Consider the following 21,319-nt stretch of genomic DNA (forward strand, 5'->3'; position numbering starts at 1 on the left):
AATTATATATGTATACTAAAAAAACTAAATAAACAGAAAGACCTGAAGACACCCAATCGAGCCTCAAAACAATGGAAAAATTAATCAAAAATACTGAAAAAAAACAGGAAAAGGCTTTATGGCCCATTGTCAGTACCGATACTGACCTCCCAGGATTTAAACATGTAAGACCGATTGTGGCATTTTCACGGGGTAGTAACCTCAGGGATCGGTTAGTGCGCACGGACATTACCGATATGGGCAAGATCTATCGCAAAAATATTGACAGTGGGTTATATTCGTTGAGTCCACGAGGGGACAGCGTGTCCAGATCGTGGATCCATTTGGACTCCTTCTTCTTAAGCATGGAATAGCGATCACCACCCCTGATCGGTTTAGGCACATAGTCAATCATCATGCATCTGAGACTGGCAACACTATGACCTTGGGACAGACAGTGTTTGGCAACAGGTTTATCTGATGTTTTCGTTTGTAATGCTGACCTAATAGATGTCCGATAGTTGGCCATCCTTGCATGGCAACTTTGTTTGGTGAGGCCCACGTAATAAAAGGCCGCAGGGGCAGATGAGAATGTATACAACATGGTCCATGCGACAGTGTAACCGATGTTTAATTTGGATTTTCTTTCCACTGTGAGGATGGGTAAATGATCCACAAGTGATCCAGTGAGGGCGAACTTTCTGGATGTGGATCTGACCATTGTAGATGGTTATCTTACTACGAGCATTTTTAATAAACCCACTGATCGCAACACTCTTTTGGAAGCGACCAGTTTCCACCCTAAGGCCTTAAAAAGGGGCCTCCTCCTGTCTCAGATGATCCATGCGGCCAGGATCACTAGTGACAGGGAGAGTGTGCCTCAGAGTTTGGATCGGGTGATACAAAAATTTGAGAACAGGGGGTATCAGAAGGGGTTACTTGAGGAAACCAAAAAACGGGTTTTGAGAATGGATCGCAATGATCTTCTTACTCCTAAGCCCAGGGCGGATGAGAATACAATTCCGTTGGTCTGCAAATACTCTACTTCAAACCCTGTGATTCAACGGGCCACTAAGGCTTTATGGCCCATTGTCAGTACCGATACTGACCTCCCAGGATTTAAACATGTAAGACCGATTGTGGCATTTTCACGGGGTAGTAACCTCAGGGATCGGTTAGTGCGCACGGACATTACCGATATGGGCAAAAAAAGATGCCCCAACACCTACTTTAAAGCACCAGGATGCTACAAATATAGCGATTGCGCTACCTGTAAATTGCTGATTCCCTGCAAAAATTTCAGACACCCGCACAATGATAAGAAGTATGACATCAGATTTGTGTTGGGATGTAATTCTACCCACGTGGTCTACATAGTAGTGTGTCCATGTGGACTATACTATGTGGGCCAAACCACATGCAAATTTAAAGAACGCATGGGGGGCCATAGATCTTCTATCGGTCTAGCACTGAGAGGCCGTAATATTGACCAACCTGTGGCCCATCATTTTAAAGCATTAAATCATCCCCTAGAATCCCTCCGTTATTTTATCATAGACCACGTTCCTATGTCATTAAGGGGAGGGGACCGGGCAAAAATTTTGCTTATTAAGGAATCACAGTGGATCATGAGATTGGGGACTACAAACCCCGGTGGTCTCAATGAAAAAATTAACTGGAACAGTTTGACATAATTCTAGTTCAGACACTCCAGATCATTATGGTGGTGATTCCATCATTGCGGTTCATTTGTATGAGAGACATGGTGGTCGTGACAGCACCCCCTCCTTTACGAGTGGCCCCAGGACACTCCTTAGGCTTAGCTGGACATTTCCTGTGAAAATCTTTGATTAGTTTGGGTGCGTGTACCTCTGTGGCATTGGTCCAAGATCTCTCTTCTGGGCCATATCCTTTCCAGTCGATCAGGTACTGGAGTCACTTGTACCTTATACGAGAGTCCAGGATGCGAGCCACTTCATATTCCACGCCCCTGTGAGTAAAGACTTTAGGAGATTTGGGGAGACTTGCATGATATTTGGTTAGAATCAATGGTTTGAGTAAGGAGACATGAAAAGAGTTGGGAACCCTTAAATAATGAGGTAATTTTAAATTGTAGGCAACCGGGTTGATGATCTGCATGATTGGAAAAGGACCAATGAACCGCGGTGCAAACTTCATTGAGGGGACCCGAAGGCGAAGATTCCGTGTGGACAGCCATACCTTATCACCTATTTTAAAATTTAGAATTGCTCTTCTTCTTCTATCGCCAAATTTTTTGTACCTTTGAGAGGCGCTGACCAAGGATTTCCTGACCTTTCTCCAATGGTGACGCAGTTGCTGGAGAGTCAAGGTTACCGCTGGCACAGATGTCGAAGGAAGCCGCTGGAAATCAGGAACCTTGGGATGGAAGCCATAGTTAATAAAGAAAGGAGTAGAAGAAGCAGACAAGTGATACTGATTGTTATGGCCAAACTCGGCCCATGGCAATACCTCAACCCAATCATCTTGAGAAGAGGACACATGTAAACGTAAAAATGTTTCGGTGTGGCCGTGCTAGGAAACAAGTACCGAAGATTTTTTCTAAGGCGTGACAGTACCTCTCTGACGAGTTCTTGATGCTCCTGACGACTGTTGGAAAATATAAGAATATCGTCAAGATAAACCACAACATGTTTATACAGAAGGTCTCTAAATAGCTCATTCATATAGGACTGGAAAACTGTGGGAGCATTACTCAACCCAAAAGGCATAACGAGATACTCATAATGTCCATCTCTAGTATTGAAGGCAGTTTTCCATTCATCTCCTTTCCGGATGCGGATAAGATTGTAGGCTCCGCGTAGATCTAGCTTAGTAAAGATGGTGGCTCCCTTAATATGATCGAACAATTCTGTAATAAGTGGCAGTGGGTAACGATTCTTAATGGTGATTTCATTCAGGCCATGGTAATCGATACAAGGCCGCAACCCTCCATCCTTTTTCTTAATGAAGAAAAACCCAGCCCCAGCAGGAGAGGATGAAGGACGAATTAACCCTTTGGTGAGGTTTTCTTTTATGTACTCTGACATTGCTTGTGTCTCTGGCACAGACAATGGGTACGTACGGCCTCGTGGAGGATTTTTGCCTGTAGCAATTCGATGGGACAGTCCCATGGACGATGAGGAGGTAATTGGTCAGTAGCTTTCTTGCAGAATACGTCAGCGAAGTCTCTATGGGCCTTATTTTGGTTCATTCTTTCTGACAAAATCCTTCTTAGATGGACAAAACCATGTGCACTGCAGGGGGGGCAGATGTAACATGTGCAGAAAGAATTAGATTTGGGTGAGTAATTTTGTTTCTGTGCAGTGAAAATACTGACTGCTTTATTTTTACACTGCAATATAGATCTCACTTTGAAGTAAAACCCCACCCAAATCTAATTCTCTCTGCACATGTTACATCTGCCCCACCTGCAGTGCACATGATTTTGCCCATCTAAGAAGGATTTTGTCAGAAAGAATGAACCAAAATAAGGCCCTATATGAGGTAGGTAACCCTTCTGGGATTTGGAGGGTAATTTGACGGGATGGTGTCACCGTTTTAAGGCAGGACTTGTTGCAGGATGCACCTCACGCCAAGACCTGGGACGAGGCCCAATCGATACTAGGGTTATGGGCACGTAACCAGGGGAGGCACAAAACAATTGGGTATGTTGACTTGGGTATGACAAGAAACTATATTTTTTCTACATGCAACAGACCGATTTGTAGGGTTAAAGGTTGGGTTTGCAAAGTAACAGTCTCACCTAATATACGACTCCCATCCACAGCTGTTAGATATAATGGACGCTGAAGGGGAACAGTAGGTAATTGCCAACCTGCATAGGTTCTTCCATCTGTAGAGGTGGAGTTTTGGGTATAGGTAGATGCCGACTAGGAGATGCTCGACTTTTCTCTTGATGTCTCTCTCTGAGTCTTAGGTCGATCTTAGCGCATAAGGAGATTAGATCCTCCAACTTGGAAGGCAGGTCTCTAGCCACTAGTTCGTCTTTAATTTTGTCGTCGAAGCCATTCAGGAAGGCTGCGAGGAAAGCCTCCTCGTTCCATGCTAGCTGAGCTGCCAGAATTTTAAACTGGATAAGGTATTGATCCACTGTCCTGGAACCTTGACGTAGGCATAGTATCTCAGTGGCAGCAGAACTAATTCAACCTGGCTCATCGAAGATAATTTTAAAAGTACTGATAAATCGAGCATAGTCTGACAGCAGTGGATCTGCTTTTTCCCATAAGGGAGATGCCCAATTGAGGGCTGGGCCGGTAAGTAGCAATATCACATAGGCAACCTTGGTCCGGTCTGTAGGGAAATACGAGGATTGGAGTTCAAAATGAATTTCGCATTGATTTATGAAACCCCTACAGTTTTTGGGATTGCCGTTGAATCTGGTTGAAGTAGATAACTGGAGATGAGCTGTGACTCCTGTCGTTGAAACCATGGGTCTGGGCGATGGCGCTGGAGTAGGAGTTGACCCTTGATTCAAAGTGGTCTGTATATTGTCCAGTCTTTTAGACAGGTCCTGGAGGGCATGAAAGACCTACTCCTGGGCAGCTTCCTGGTGATCCAGACGGGCTGCAAGTTGTTGAACAGGGGCAGTTCCTCGCTCCTGACCTGATGCTGGATCCATGGAGTCAGTACAAACGGTCACGCTAGTAGTAGCACCAGCTTGAGTGTAAAAGAGGCTAGGTGCCTTGATGTAAGGTTTTTGCATAGACGAGAGAAGGGAGGGATGCAATTGGATAAAAGAAAACCAGTTTTAAAAAAGATACTGCGATACAGAAGATGAACTGTGGCACAAAGGTAATACTGAAGATATGAAATAACCAGAGGCAATGATATAAAAAACTTATTGTAAAGTTCGTAGTGGATGGATAACGAGGTTGAAAACTGAAGATGACTTGAAGTGTAGATTTAAAGAATAAACGTAAACTTGAATAGTTGATTTGAAGGATTTACTTGAAGAGATGATTGAATTGAAGATTGAATGATTGAATGAAAGATTGGATGATTGAATGGTTGAATGATTGGCCGATTGGACGGTTGGATGATTGGAAGATTTTGAAGATTGAATGGTTGATAGGATGAATCCAGGAAGTATTGCAGCAGGCCTGAGTAGCTGTGACCAGGGAGAGTTGCAGTGGAAGTAACCGTCAGGTGAGGAAAGGGTGATCCCCTTTGGGGGGCTAACATTTTCCGGACCGTAGAGGCGACAGCAGGGTTCTGCAGGTGGATGGTCTTCACAGCAGGCGAGTAGGAGTGGATTCAGTCTGGAGATAGCTGACAGGCAGCAGCGCTTACAGCAGGAGTGGGAGTCAGATGTCTAGGGAAAGGACATCATTGTACTGATGACTGTTTGGCCCAGCTGGTCAGTATTTAAAAGGAGAGCTGCACTATAATTGGCTGAAGGTAATTGGTAGTGCAGCCTGGTTGGAGAAACCAACATGATGGCCGCCGCCAGGGAAGGCGACAGGTTTCAGAACCAGGAAGTGTGTGCAGTACACTCCAGTGCAGTACAGTCCAGCAAGGCCCAGGCAGAGTTCACAGCATCATGGTGCCTCAGTGTGGCAGGCATGGGTGGCAGACAAGGTGGTCGTGACAGTATGTAAATTAGAGAGAGGTGGTTCCCTAGAAATCTGAATTTTCTTTGTCTTATTTAGCCAAACCAGAAACCACACCTAAATTTAGAAACTTAGAAAAGACCCGGCAATTGAATTATGTGCAATCTACAATGCGTTTCTGGAGGCAACAGGTCTTCTCCTGGGAAAATCCATCAGAGTACAATCCAACAACGCCACAGCTGTGGCATACATAAAAATATAAGGCAGGACGCACAGCTGCGCTGCGATGAAGGATGTCAATTGGATTCTACTCGAGGTAATTTCAGTGGTTTTCATTCCTGGTGTAGACAACTGGGAAGCCAATTAGCTCAGTCAGTATGACGTGCATAAGAGGGAATTGATCCTTCTTCCAAAGACTAATAGTGCTTACATGGTTCAATTTTCTGTTTTCGATTAGATTTCTATTAGGTATGGACTATTTGACCTGCTCTGAAGTTTTTTTCTACTCCTTTTCGATTCCACTATTTTCTATTTGATTGTTCATTTTATTTGCTATTGGATCAACACTGGCTTCAGGCAGGAGATGGACATTGAATCGAATGCTGCAGAGAACACATTACTATTAGATTTCCACTATAAAGTTTTGGCTGCCAAGACTATTTTTCTATTTGATTTACACTACACGTGAGCGTGCATTGGGATTGAATCTGAATCGAATGTAGAAAAACAATTTGATGCCCATTTGAATTTGCTTCTATAAGAAAAATCAAATAGAAAAATAGTGCATATCTCACAGTGTGTATGCTCTATAATACGTAATTAGGGAAGGCCCCAAATAGACCTGATGGCGTCTTGCCACAGCCATCAGTTGCCCCTGTATTGTGCAGGGAGATGGGATCCTGCAGTGGTGGGGGTAGATGTACTCATGATCCCTTAATGCTACCAGTTTGTCTACCTCTTCCCTCCGTTTCTGATGTTGCCATGAGTTCTACAGCACAGTCACTGTGCTTCTCATAGTTCCAGACTGGCTGCGCTGGTCCTGGTACACCAGTCTAACGTCTCGTAGACAAACCATGGCCCCTGCAGGACAATTTGCTGTCACAAGGCTCCTTTGTCCACCTGGCGGTAATTCCCACCATGTTGCGTGCCAGAAAAAAAGGCAACTTCTGTTCACGATTACTGTTTTTCTCTTTCGTCCATCCTGGTGACACAGATAACCTTGGGATGTAGGAGGGTCCGCAGGAGCAAAGGCACCTATGCTGACTTCTTTTGATAGCAGGCTCCTCCCTTCTGCATCCCAAGATACTCTCGTTCCTTTGAGGTGCCCACAGGAGTGGGTGCTGTGCTGACAGGCTGCAGCTGTTTCTTTTGGATTTTTTTCTGGATAGAGTAGCTAGGAATTTTTTTATTTTATTAATTTACTAGTTAGTGCAGGTTTTTTTGGCCAGTGTGTTACTTCTATTAGAAGTTTCCACACACTGAGAGCGCAGCAGAGGCTGATAGAAGTGTGTCCTGTCAGCGCACTGTGCAGAGGGAAGCAGGCTGATCCCTCTGCACAGTGCTTACCTCTGCTAAAAGAGAGGTTTCTTGGGCTCTGGGGGGGTCCAGAATATGCTCCCTGCTTAGGGGGGTATCATAGGGGATGGACCCCCGCGATGGGGGCGCCATCTTGGACGGGCTTATAGGCTGATGACTCTAAGTGATCCAACAGAAGAGGGGAGGCACTGGAGGTAGGAGAAACGCAAGGGGGCACGGTGGATGGAAGAAAAGCTCCTTGTGTTGTCTCCATTTCTACACAAAGGCTGCGGAGTTGAAACAGGGCTGAAAGCAAGTTTTGTTATACAGCACAGAGAGAAGTATCTCCTTGGGCAGCGCTGTCCCCACTGATCACTGAGGGTTATCACAGCAAGCAGATAAGTACACAGTATATATTGCTCTGTGCAATTTGCCTGACATTGTGCACTGTGGTTTTAGCATGGCTGAAGGTTGTAGTCCTGCTGCTGTATGGGAAAGAGCGCCTGCCTTGTTAGTTTGCTGCAGATTTTGTGGTGAAAAATGAACATGTGAACAGGGGGATTTGTGCCCCTCATGTGTGTCTGTCCCCAGTGGTGCACAAGCACAGAGGCCTGAGCAGTCTGAGCCTGCGTGGGCAGCTGCGTTGGGGAGGTCTATGAATGCCTCAGTGAAGGCTTTAAAGAAAGATGACATAGTTAAATCTCCTGGCCCTTTTGCATCCTCACAGGCTTCGGGGGGCATTATTTCCCAGGGTTACAAGATAAATCTCAGGGGGTCTTGTCCAAGAAGATTTCTCCCTACTCCTTTACCACGAGAAGCTTGCATGCGTCAGGCTCTATAGAGAAGGGGGTAGTGGTCCTGGTACCTCAGGAGGAAAGGAAGAAAGGATTTTATTCAATTATTTTCCTGGTCCCCAAGCCACACGGGTCATTCAGGCCCATTCTAAATTTTAAGTCTTTAAACCTGCATCTAGTGGTGGACCATTTTCGCATGGAATCTTTTCGGTCAGTGCTGTTAAGCATAGAATCGGGAGAATTCTGGCATTGGTGGACATCCAAGATGCTTATTTGCATGTACCTATCTTCAGGGTACATCAGTCGTTGCTAAGGTTCGTGATAGGGGAGACTCATTTGCAGTTCCAAGCTCTACCCTTTGGTCTAGCCACAGCACCGAGGTTCGTCACAAAAGTGATGGCTGTCATGGCAGAGGCCCTCGGGCTGAAAGGTATAGTAATTATCCCTTCCCTGGATGACCTACTTTTCAAGGCAGAGTCAGCGGAAATGTTACAGGAACATTTGGCCATTGCGACAACGTTTTTTTTCAGAATCAAGGGTGGTGGTTGAACCTCTCAAAGTCTTATTTGACACCCACGCAGAGACTTCAGTTTCTGGGGGTGATTTTGGACACACCCTTACATCAAGTGTTTCTACCAGAATCCAAGGCAGACATTAGTCACTTGATATTGTTTATCCTGCAGTCCCCAAACCCGACAGTTTTGCAGGCGGTGAAACTGCTTGGCAAGATGGTGGCAACCTTCGAGACGCTGCAGATTGCAAGGTTTCACTTGAGGATTTTTCAGTGGCACATTCTCTCATGTTGGTCAGGGAATTGAAAGACCATGAAGCAAGAGAGCTTGTTACTGTCTCAGGAGACAAGGGAGTCCTTGATCTGGTGGATGGATCTGGAGACTCTGCAGTTGGGGCACTTTCTTCGCTCATGGGAATGGCTGGTTGTCACAACAGATGGCAGTCTCAGGGGCTGGGGGGCGGTGGCCCTACATCTGATGTTGCAGGGTCTGTTGTCCAGGGAAGAAACCAGACTGCCAATCAACATATTAGAACACCCTTCTACAGGCAAAGGATCTTCTGAGGGGATCACCAGTGTGTATACAGTCGGACAATGCCACGGCAATGGCTTACTTAAATCATCAGGGTGGGACTCGCAGCAGGATGGCAATGCTGGAGGTTTCGAAGATCTTAATCTTAATCTTGGCAGAGGTGAACATTCCTGCTTTGTTGGCTGTGTTCATTCCAGGCATCTGGAATATAGAAGCAGATTTTCTCAGCAGGTAGGAGCTGCTGGAGGGGGAGTGGATGCTTCATCAGGAAGTTTTTCCCGAGATAGCATATCGCTGGGGGCTCCCAGAGATAGACCTGATGACGTCCAGGAAAAACTGTCAAGTTCCCAGATTCTGTTCTCGGACCGGACCACAGTGGATGCCATGACCGTTCCATGGCATTTCAACCTTGTCTATGTGTTCCCTCCTTTCCCTATGATTCCGAGGGCAGTGGCGCATGCATGGGGGGTTTCTGAGTACCCAGAAACCGCCCAGGAATCAAGGGTACAAAAATTAAAAAAATCGGCCCTGGGGAACTGGAGATATCTGACTTCAAAACAGTGGTCAACATCCAAGCCTGTTAATTGCTCTTCCCAGTCAGATATTTCAGGTTCTGTCTGACCTACAGTTTTTCTGAGGGTATATCCAAAAGCTGGGACTCTCCCCCTTTGAAAGACACTAGCAGCTTGTCTCTACTGTCCCCAGAACCAGAGATATCAGCCTTCTAGCAGCTGGTTACTGCTCCAGCTCCAAACACCTGGAATGTAGTTTTATATCCTCGTTGGCTGATTGCTCTGCCTCCTGAACTCTGATCCCCTAGTCCCCTAGACTCTCTAGTTTTTAATTTCATTAAAAGCTAAGAAATCGAGTTCTGGGAACTGGAGATATCTGCAGTCAAGCAAGCTGTCCTCCCACTAGAAAATTATGAATAATATGCCCACTCCACTATACACCCCTACTTGTTAAACATCCTCTACCACCCTGGAAGTTATGTATCAGGACCCCTTCATTCAGCCCAATGCCCATAGGCGAGCGCAGCAAATTTTATTAGGGGGTGCACTGTCACAGCGGTGTGCCTAGCACCACCTATTGGGCATGTCTAAAACACTGCCATTGGGTCTGTCTAACACCGCCAATCAGGCGTGCACTCACTACAATATAAAACGTCTCTCAGCCACACCATAATCTCCTGCCTATTTCAGGTTTAATCTTCTAATTACTCTGTGTAACAGCACATGCAAATAAAGTCATAAACATATATGGATGACACAGGTATGTAGTGATATGACAATGGTCTAGTACAATTAACAATGCAAAACACACATAATTGATTGATGGGTGCTTATTTTAATGGAATACAGGTCTAAAAAGCAAAAGTCTTTGGTAAAAGGTATTGCTGGTATTACTAGCAGCAATAAGTGTGGGGTGGGGGCACAGCATTAGAGGGTGCCTGTGCACCCTTAACACTCAATGGGCGCACGCCTATGCCAATGCCCCCTTCTCCCACCTCATCTCCCACCATCTGTGCAGTAAAGGGGTGATTAGTGGAAATTACTGATCCAGGCCCTACATGCTGAGCAGTTGATATAATATCCCCTACCACCATCAAAGCTTCCCCCACCCATACCGCTGGAGAATAGGTAGGGTCCCCACCCGAAGCAAATGCTTAGAAAGCTAGTTTGCTACCTCGTGATTGCCTCTTTGTTTGTGCATGTGTGACAGAGAAAGAGATGTAATTTCACTCGCTGCCGACAGATGGCAGTGTTTCGGAGACACAGAAACGGACACTAGATATATCAATATATATATCAATATACATATATATATATATATATATATATATATATATATATATATATGGAAAGTCGAAGGAGAGAGGGCGCTTCATGGTGCATTAAAAGATTACTTTATTGGATCACACACATCAAAGATCCACGATACAACAAGACAATTGCTCGTACCGAAAATATACACTCTGTGGGCTGGTTACCACATGGCTCCATACCTCCCAACTTCTTTGCTTCAGAAATAGGGACACTCGCGAGCGCCTGAAAAGGGGGTGGGGCGTATGCAAATGAGGGCGTGGCTTATGCTAATTAGCCGCAACCTCATTGTCATACAAGAATAGACGCTGTGCGCATGCGCACAGCGTCTATTCTATTAGATTGGGGGGTCTCCCAACTGCCACCCCCCGCAGCGGGACAATGCCTGCCGCGGGTGGGACAGCGGGACAGGACCCGAAAATCGGGACTGTCCCGCTGTAATCGTGACAGTTGGAGGTATGTTGCTCAATAGTAATAAATAACACGGCAAGGGCAGCTCCCGAGTCCAAACGGCCGTATGTCCCGTCCACGAGTCCAGCAGGTAACAGACGCTGGCGTGCACCGCAAGATGCGGGATGATGGGGCAGGAGATATCGGCAGGTTTCTCAGGTAGCTGACAGGAGTCAGATGGAGCGTCACAGGCCATGCCCTGACGCGTTTCGTCACTGGGACTTCGTCAGAGGTCCCAGCGACGAAACACGTCACTGTTCAGGTTCAGGTTCAACAATGCCAATGCATTTCCACTTTGGCAGTACGACTTAATAATTTATTACTTTACCCTTTTATTATGTAATTATCAAACATAATATTCTGATTTTTGTTCTGACACTCATACGCTTATAAGGAGTGTCACCAAAGTCACTTGCTTTCTATTATTGCATTATTACTGAGAACCGTGTTATACATTTACCTGTGTACGCAGGGAGTAGTGGTCATGCAGAGACAGGGCCAGGGGTAGGGTTTTTGGCATCCCTCTGCAAACTATAATGCTTTTCTGTGAGAATTACTGTGAGATTAGAGGTGGTGGAACTCAGTTCCGCCCCGTTCCCCCTCACTTTAAGCCGTGTGTGTACGTCAAGACAGGTTGGGATTATTAGGTCGACCACTGAAGGCCGACACACTCAAATGGTTGACGTGAGTTTAGGTAGTCAAGGTCATTAGGTCATTTTTTTGTCTAGAATGTGGACACCACATCGGTGCACTGTCCCCCCTCGCATGGCTTGCTGCGCTCACCATGCTTCGAGCACGGTGCCTCGGTAGACTCGGCACACTATTCTATTCTCTCTCCATGCCCTAGTGCAGGCATTCCCAACCACGGTCCTCAAGGCACACCAACAGTGCAGGTTTTAAGTAGCCCATACATGCTCCGATAGCGGTGTGGGTTCTGGGCTTAAATAGCATCCATCACATCGCATTGCATGCCTTGTGCATGCAATGCGATGTGCTGAAAAGCAAGTACAAAAAGTATGTGCAGCACATACTTTTTGTACTGTGCGATGAGGTGCCGCGGGAGTGCGCACCTCAAAGCACACATCGCACCTCCGCTATCGGAGCGAGTATGGGCTCCTTTAGTGATATCCAGGCTTCAGCACAGATGGTTTAATCAGAATCACTAAGGTACTAATTAAGTCACCTGTGCTCAAGCCTGGATATCACTAAAACCTATACTGTTGGTGTGCCTTGAGGACTGTGGTTGGGAATGCCTGCCCTAGTGGATGGTAGGGCATGAACTATCGCCTGTCAGCACATGCTGAAAAAAAAAAAAAAGGTGAAAAAACCCATGTCGACCATCCCCATGTCGACCTAATGCTTGTGTCAACCTAATGACTATGTCAACCTTCTGAGTGTGTTGACCTACAGCCTGTTAACCTTCAATGGTCGACCTAATGCATGTTGACAAAAACTAGCAATGAACTAAACAAGAAATGGGTGAATCCCACTAATACTACAGAATTTACAGGGAAGGTCGTTGTCTAACAGGAATCATTTGTATATGTAATTGTGGAGAAGTATGCAGATGGAGATTTGGGTATGGCGGGAACAAGGCAGAGGGGCTTGGCGTCACTAGAGAGAAATTAGAGAGTCATTTTTCTTTCTCAGGTAGGTTTCTATTGTGTTACATAATGAATGTACTCCTGGACCTCTCATCACAAGTTCATTTGACTCAGCATTTATGGTCCATTACGATATCCTTTGTTTGACATTTGCCTCCGGCACAAATAAATTTCACATCCGCCCATCTGTGTCAGCAAATCTCCTCCACCCTAAACTAAACTACCAACCTGATCGGTAGCTTTTAGATGATTTTATTTTGAGATTATTATGGGTAACTTTGTATAAAACATAAGGTTCTGAAAAAATATTTGTAAAACAAAATCTGTCCCTACCGCGTCAGTTAGTACGGTTATTGCTGTAGTGAAACATAAGAGCAAAGGTGATGGCATAGCGGTGGGCGCGGCCGGGCGCTGTCATGTGACCGTGCTGTGTATTGCGGTGTGTGTGAGGCAGTGTGACAGCGTCAGCGGGGTCTCTGAGGTGCTCGGTGCTGCTCTAGTTGCTGTTGTGTCCAGTCAAGTCAAGTCGATGATGTATCGCTCTCTGTACCGTGTGACGCTGTGCCTGCTCGGCCTGGGTAAGTAGGATTGGACGTGAAAGGGATGGGGACTGTAGGCCTGATAATGAAGAGGGGTTAGGCCGGGCCCCGGCAGCGCAGACCCGCTATATTGGGAAGGGACATACTCCTGCTGCATGCTAGGAGTACATGATCTCATGCTGTTGGCCGGGCTTAAAGCTTGGGGAGGATGGGGGCAGGTTTGCGTATAGCTTCCCTACTGCAAGTGCACTCACTCACGCACTCACTCACTGCAGAGAACGAGTCAGTCTGTCTATTATGAGACCAATACAAATCCGTTGCTTTGGTCTTTGCACACTTGTAGTAATATATAACCTTGATGCTGATGTGTCACCACCTTAGATCAGGGACCATAAAATCGTTTAACTGTACTGGTAGCCAGTCAATGCAATCTCATCTAAGGTTGTTTTCCCCTTACAGCGCTGTATACTGTGTACCTATGTTACAGATTGCACAACTCTGACTTGTGGTGCCTGTGAGTGATGAGGAAGTATGTTGGCACTTTTTTTGGTTGTGTAGTATCCTATTTTGTCTGATGACACAGCACTGAGTAAGTGCACTCACACTTGGCCCTTGTAGAGATTAGGATATGTTTTCATGCACCACTCCTCACATCGCAATTGCTGTGTTGGACCTGGTATCTCTGAGCCCATTATATACAGGGTGACCCTAGTTTAACCCTTCTAATAACCATGGTCGACTTGCTGGGTTATAAGGCATACCTTCCAACATGACCCTCTCCAGGAGGGACGTCCTGTTCCTGGACTTCCCTCTGAATGCATGATTACCATCACCTGTGGTGAAACCCCTTTCTTATCACTTAACCTGATCAAAACAGATGATGGCAATACTACATTCAGAAGGAAGTCGAGGAACAGAGCATTGTGTCCCTCCTGGCAAGGGTCATGTTGGGAGGTATGATAAGGTTTGGTGCTTTCACACCTTGTCCTGGTAATAACAAGGGGTTTAAGGTGCAGTGTGAAGGGGCTATTAGTTTCCCCATGTGTATGCTTTATTTATATATATTTACCCCATGGGTGGTGACCATACTCAGGGCCCTTTAAAAAAAAAAAACTAGCATTTGGGCCCAAAAATTTTTTGGTTATGCTTCTGGAGTTGCTAATGACATGCAAATTATATTTTTTAAAGTCTTGGGAGCTTTTTGGAAGGGAACTTTATCTTCAGTAAAGGGTTAATTGTGAGGGATATGTTCTACTACATATACAGTAGTATTCCTGTGAGTAATTCAGGTGAAGGACACAGCAGCCATCTTCTCACCCTCTCACAGCTGGACTTGGCAAATTGCAATGAGTAATAGCTGCACTCTGCTTTACAGCAATTATACAGGGACATAGCTGAAGATATGGGAACTTCTGCAGATTCTGTTTGTATACAGTATGTATGGAAGACATCCCGTGCTGTTAGGTGTACAGGTCTTCTAAAGGGATTACATGCAGATGACTGGTGGACAGGATACCAGAGGTTAGAATACTGACAATGGCATCCCAACGGAGGGAAACCTGACTTCTTCCTGCAGCCTAATCCCTGTCATCCCCGGCAGCTAAAGGCTGGTTTCACACACTCCGGCTGCTGCCGGACGGTGAAATCGCGCACGGACAGGGAGCCGTGCCGCACGCATTAGTTGCGAATGGACACTATTGTGTCCATTCACACGGGACGGCCACGGCCCGGCCGCACGGCTGCAGCCGGATCCCATCACTGGAAGGGACGGCTGCCGGGCTGTGGCCATCCCCACCATTGTAATCTGCTGAGTGCGGCACGGCTCCCTGGCCGTGTGGGTTTTCGCTGTCCGGCAGGAGCCGGAGTGTGTGAAACCAGCCTAACACTCCCGACCTGGAGCATGACCCTAACATCCCCCCCACCGCCTAACCCGAAGCCCCCTGCTAGGGCCTAAACCTGGCCCCCTATACTTTATGATCGAGGTGTTAACAGTTGGGAGTTTGTCCTCAGCACCCCCATCAATGTCTGGATTCCGGCATTGGTATTCTGACTGCCGGAATCCAGACAGATCTGGCAAGTTAACCGCATCCCTTCTAAAGAACAAGGGGTCTGAATTAGAGTTGTACACAAGACTGATATTTATGGAGTTGATTATTTGCCAACTGTACATGTCTGGACTTTAGCGAAGCCACATGCAGTGAGGATTTATTCACAAAGTGACAATCTGACACCGTTTGGGGGAAGCAATGTGGAGACCCTCCAGAAATGCAAGCGTGATCATTGTCAAAGTGATTCTCTGCTCGGATCTGTTAAGTTGCTGTTGGGCATCCTAATAGAAATCCAGGAGTTACTTTAATTTGCATAATTTCAGTCGCATGCGCACAGATTCGACTTTGCATCAGGTGTACAGAAGATTCTGGAAGTAGTTCTGTTTCACACTTAATGACATCAGTTCTCACAGCCAATAATTGATGGTGAAATCTGATCTTCCAAGAGACGCGTTCTGGTGGGATGTTGCGTCCTATCATCCTTGTATCACAGCCAGGCTAGAGCCACTGGATATGGCATTCTTACTAATCTGGTGGGATGCCGCATCCTATCGTCCTTGTATCGCAGCCAGGCTAGAGCCACGGTGTGCATGGTATGGCATTCTTACTAAAGGACCAAGACAGAACACAAGTAGGTAGACATTTGGCTGGTGGATGTAACATGAGCTTGGTCAGAGACCCTATGCTCTATACACATGGAGAGTTAGTTCTTATTGCATTATTATCATAGGTTTATTCTTCTACTTGTAATATGTAAGAGACTGTCGACTTACATTGCTTTCCAGACGTCTCTTCTGCATTTATTTATTTTTCCTTCCAACTGACAGCCTCAGTTGTGTATTGTGGGGCTAATTCGAGAAGCCCCACATTAGTGCGAAAATTGGTATTGGCTGATTTTCACACTTCTGTGCATGCACAGCTGCTGCAGCATGCATGCGCATAGATCAAACTGCAATGACATCATGAAAGGATGCTGTCACATTTTGTTTGTCAGTAGGGATGGGGAGACAGTGTTAGGGTGGTGCAGACATGTATGGACCATTTTACAAGTGGTCACTGATAGCATGTAATTGAACCGAAAACAGTGGAGTAAAACCCCGGTTTACTAAGGTGAGGCGTCACTGGGACCCACTTTTTTTTTTTTTGTCATTTAGCGTAATTGCCGGGTTTGTACAGTGTGTAGCATTTCATACTGTACCACAGAGTTCACACAGTTGGCATGGGTTGGATGTTTAAGTGATAGATACGGGGTTTATTCTGTACATACTGAAAATATTTCCATAACAATTGCCCAGAAAAGTGTTTTTGGTAAAATCATTGCGCCAGTTATTACCCATGTAATGAAACTACTGTAGAAAACTGGAAGTCTTGAAGATTTTGTTTTACTACCCTGTTATCTGCATATTCAAGTTACAAAGGGCTAATTTAAAACACAAGGTTGACAAAAGGGCATACCTCTGTCCAGGGGGTGGGTGACTATCAGATTTCAATTTAATGTAGTCCGGTAACCTAATGCAGCTTCCAGACCAGAACTTCTCTGCCAATAGTGATAACTAGATGTGTGTGCTAGACGCAAAAGCTTCGAAACCTAGTCTGCTACCTTCTGTGTTTGTGCATGTGTGAGAAAGCGATGTCGTTTGTCTGCCAGAAGATGGCAGTGTTTCCGAGACTCACAGACACTAGACCTGTATATAGATGATAAAGGATTATACTTGGATTGTGTGGCAGGGTGAAGGGATGCTTTGTACCTGGCTATATGTCTGGTAATGTGTTATTTGCTAGAGATTTTAGGCTGATGTAGGGTCAGGGCTTCACAATGTATTTTCTCACTCATGGTAGACTTTCCCGATTTGGTTGTCGGCCCATTAAATTGTTATTAGGCTGCCACTAGATATGGTAATTTTTCATTACTGCTATATGACTTATAGCGGCTACTTTAATTTAATACATGGTTAATGTTCAAGGTGGTGTGTTGTTCCCTTCTTCTCTTCCAATTCCCCCCCCCCCCCTCCTTCTTCTTTTTTTTTTTTTTTTTTTAACTATTTTTTCAAGCTGCCTTCATACACCATTTTGTACTTAGCACCCTGGTTTAATATGTTATACAGGTGTGTGCGTGTGTGTGTGGGCTTCTCGTGTCATGTGATATATATCTATCTATATAGCCTCTTTTAATAACACTGAAGGACTTTGCACCCTTGAGGTAATTCCCAGAACATTTATATGTACAATCTAGTGATCATGTGTGACTGACCCAGTCTTTCTCCTCCAGGGCTTCTGCAATCAAATGCTTTTGAAGTGAAAATACAAGATGGTTCCAATAACACCTGTATATATGCCAACATGATGGTGAACTTCATAGTACAGTATGAAACCAGCAACCGCACAAACGTGAGTCTGTTACTCTATGTGTGTGAAATTGTATGGCACACTGCCACTAGCAATTTGTATGGGAAAACAAGAGCGCCGCTGTTTTGTGTTACTCACACCAAGGTCAATGGAACAAGTCTTGACGATGAGGGACTAAAGCAGTTTCTATTAAGCTTTGGGTGTCACGGCAAGTAGTTTTTTTTCTGAGCCCCACTGTTTCTCCTGTAACAGTTCTCAAAGTCTTTTTACACCTAATGGTGAGTGAGACTCCTCTAGGGTCGTATGAGTTTGTACAGTTAGGGGGTGGTCATGACACGGCACCCCCCACACTTTATGCAGGGCCAGTGGAGGATGTTGCTAGCGATCCGTTGGGGCATGCACATAATTGGTGCACACGACATGATGTACCTGTAAGGTTGCTAGATCCAGGAGAGCAGGCAATATATTGCCTAGCGCTGGGGTAGCCAACCCTAGTCCTCGAGAGCTACCAACAGTGCATGTTTTGCAGGTCTCCTCACAGAATTACGTGAGCTAATTAACTCCATCTGTGTATCTTTTAAAATGTGTCAGTGAGTAATGAGTGCAGCTGTGTAGCAGCTAGGTTGTCTGGAAAATGTGACCTGTTGGTAGCTCTCGAGGGCTAGGGTTGGCTACCACTGGCCTAGCGTATACCTAAGATGCCAGAGGAGATGGGCAGTTTGGGAGCAGACATCAGGTAAGAGAGGAGGGTCTGGACCCCATTCCTGGAGATAGAGGGGGTTATTCAGACCTGATTGCTAAGCTGCTTTTGTAGCACATTTTCAGAACCATGTTATACTGTAAGGGGGTAACGTGCAGAGTTACATTTGGGTCAGATAGTTTGTTTCTGTGCTAAGTAAATATTGGCTGCTTTACTGCAATTTAGGCTTCAGTTTGAAGACACCCCACCCAAAACTAACTCTCTGCACATGTTACATCTGCCCCAGCTGCAGTGTTACATAGTCTTGTTCATTTGCCAAAAAAGCAGCTTTGCGATCAGATCTACAGGACCAGGTATGCAGTACTGGTGAGAGGGAAGTGAGACCTGATGGAATGAAAGGGTCACCTCATTTTTGATGATATCGTGGGTGGTAAAGTCTATACTGAGGGGGAGGGAGAAAGTTTTTAAAGGTAAAATACAGCAAGGGTAAGAGTACAGGGAAGAGATGAGGCTTCTACTAGCATTGTGTAGAGTGACAGCAGAGATTTAGGTGAAAAAACTAATATGAAGTGGAAAATATCTGCAAGATGTTGGGACTCTCAGAAGTGAGAATATTTCTGTAGAAATAGAGTCAGAATAGAGGGCCAGGGTTGTGGGGGAGACTGTATTGTGATGAATATGTTAGTAAAGGATCTGGGAAGTGAGTAAGATGAGCTGGCATATGCTGTTTGGTGACGGTGTAACATTGCAAACAATTTGCTTACAATGTAAAATCAGAAAAATAAATAGCATTTTTCTAGAGGGTACACACGGTGAGATATGCACTATTGGTCTATTCGATTTTGTTTATAGAAGCAAAATTAAATAGAATGGTTTTTTTTTCTACATTCGATGCAGATTCAACCCCAATGCGCATTCTTGTGTAGTGTAAATCAAATAGAAAAATAGTCCTGTCAGGCAAGACTATATAGTACAGATTTGTACCATATAGTCAAATCCAATGCATTTTGCATACCCTTCGTTCCCAATCGAATCACAAACAAAGTTGCACCGTGTGGACCCACTATTAGTCTGCATATGTTTGATGCCTTTTTTTTGTATTTATGCTTTCTTTGTTGTCTCAGGAAAATGTAACTCTTCCAGCAAATGGTACAGTAACCACTGATGGAAGCACGTGTGGGGGCAGCGGAGTAGATCCTTTGCTCAAAGTCAATTTTGGAAACTATACATGGAGTCTAAGCTTTACCAAAAATAATACCACGTACAGTGGTAACGTCATCACTTTCACATACAACACTAATGACACCAAGTTGTTTCCTGACGCTCAAAGAAAAGGTATGATTGTGTTTTTTTGTTGGTTGTTTGTTTTTACACCCTTATTGCGACTGTTTGTATGTCTACAACCATTTGATCAGGTCCTGTCTCTAATGGTCTTAATGGCCACTCTGCAATGTGCTGTAGAGGACTTTCAGAACATCACTCTGCTGTGATAACTGCGCATGCGCTGGTTACGTTTAACGAGAAAAGGTATCCAGCGCATGCGCAGATTACACAGCTGGATGGGAGTGCAGGAGACGTTATGGGAGGCAGCGTATCCCCGGCAGCAGGGGATAACGCACTCCCATAACAAAGGCCACTCTGTTGATACATTTGGGCGAAATGCAGGGGAGCTTCACCACGATAAAGTGGTGAAGCGAACCTACCTAATAAATAAATCTACCCCTGTATACCTTCAGAAATATGCAATGAGAACTTCATGTAGCCAGTCCTGATAGGCTCTGGTATGTATTGTTGATTTGAGAATATTGATATGGACATCATGTCTTCAGGCAGCTTTTCTTGTGAAATGTCATTATGATTAGAATGTTGACGTAATGTTCCTGGTGATTAACCTGGTCTAGTGGCTCCAGTCTCTTCTGGGTCCAATTCTCAGCTGGCGGTGAGGTCCGGCTGATCCTGTGGCACTATTGGTTGGGAGCTTTTCTACCTTTCCCCCTAGTGCCTAACTTGGCTTTCCCAAAGATTTCCGCCTAACCTGGGTTTCTGCTCAAGGTACCGTAAACTGAGATATTAAGTCACCTGCATTTAAAATTGAAAATGTGGACTGTTGCGGTCTCTTGAGGACAGAGTTTTGGAACCATGAGTCTAACCCTCCCCTGCTGCAATCTAGCCCTAACCCTCCAGTCCATTCAGAACATCGACATGTTGACACATGGGGTTTCTATGTTTCTGATCATGTATATGGCAGTGATCATACCAATAAATTACAGCTAGTAACATCATTGCCCTTTTAAATTTCCTGCATAAACCAGATCAGAAGCTGATGGGAGCCAATTAACCTACCTGTATATTTTTGGATTGTGGGAGGAAACCGGAGTAAACCCACGCAAGTACTGGGAGATTATACAAACTCTGCACAGTTACGGCCATGGTGGGAATTGAACCCATGACCTCAGCGCTGTGAGGCAGGAATGTTAACCATAACGCCATTTTCAGCGCTATTTAAATCTCTTAACCTCTGCAATACAATAGATGTTATTGGATGACCCTGCGCATCCTGAATCACTCTGATTTCTCTTTCCCTCAGTAACCTTATGTTACTGGCTTCATCCACTTCATTGTGGACAGGTATGGTGCATACCCCACTCACAGGGGAAGGAGGAGATCGGTAGTAAGTCAGATGGTAATTACTCAATTGCTTTATCCGCATAATATGCCTACCATACTCACAGAGCAACTCGCCGTGATCCACTCCTAAAGGTATCTTTAATATCCCCAACCTCCTTTGAATAAGTATAGTGTCTCTGCCTGTATTGTTACTTACCTGGCTGTTGCGGTGACCATTGGCACGGCTGATGGATGCCTAGGAGCTGTGCAGCTCAGTGAA

At 45.3% G+C, this 21,319-nt stretch overlaps 1 protein-coding gene across 3 annotated transcripts in view; it reads left to right on the forward strand.

Annotated features, from left to right (window-relative positions):
• Window positions 1–13,207: 13,207 nt before the first annotated feature.
• The window catches only part of LAMP2 (lysosome associated membrane protein 2), a 30,788-nt gene continuing 22,676 nt past the window's right edge, over window positions 13,208–21,319 (forward strand). For all 3 annotated transcript variants that reach the window (XM_083159308.1, XM_083159309.1, XM_083159310.1), the window contains exons 1-3: window positions 13,208–13,377; window positions 17,656–17,774; window positions 19,557–19,767. In XM_083159308.1, coding sequence (XP_083015434.1) covers window positions 13,329–13,377; window positions 17,656–17,774; window positions 19,557–19,767 — 379 coding nt within the window. In that variant the 5' untranslated portion in view covers window positions 13,208–13,328. The remainder of the gene's footprint in view (window positions 13,378–17,655; window positions 17,775–19,556; window positions 19,768–21,319) is intronic.

The sequence above is a fragment of the Crinia signifera genome, chromosome 9 (genome assembly GCF_055691185.1).
Source record: "Crinia signifera chromosome 9, ASM5569118v1, whole genome shotgun sequence".
Lineage (NCBI taxonomy): Eukaryota > Metazoa > Chordata > Amphibia > Anura > Myobatrachidae > Crinia > Crinia signifera.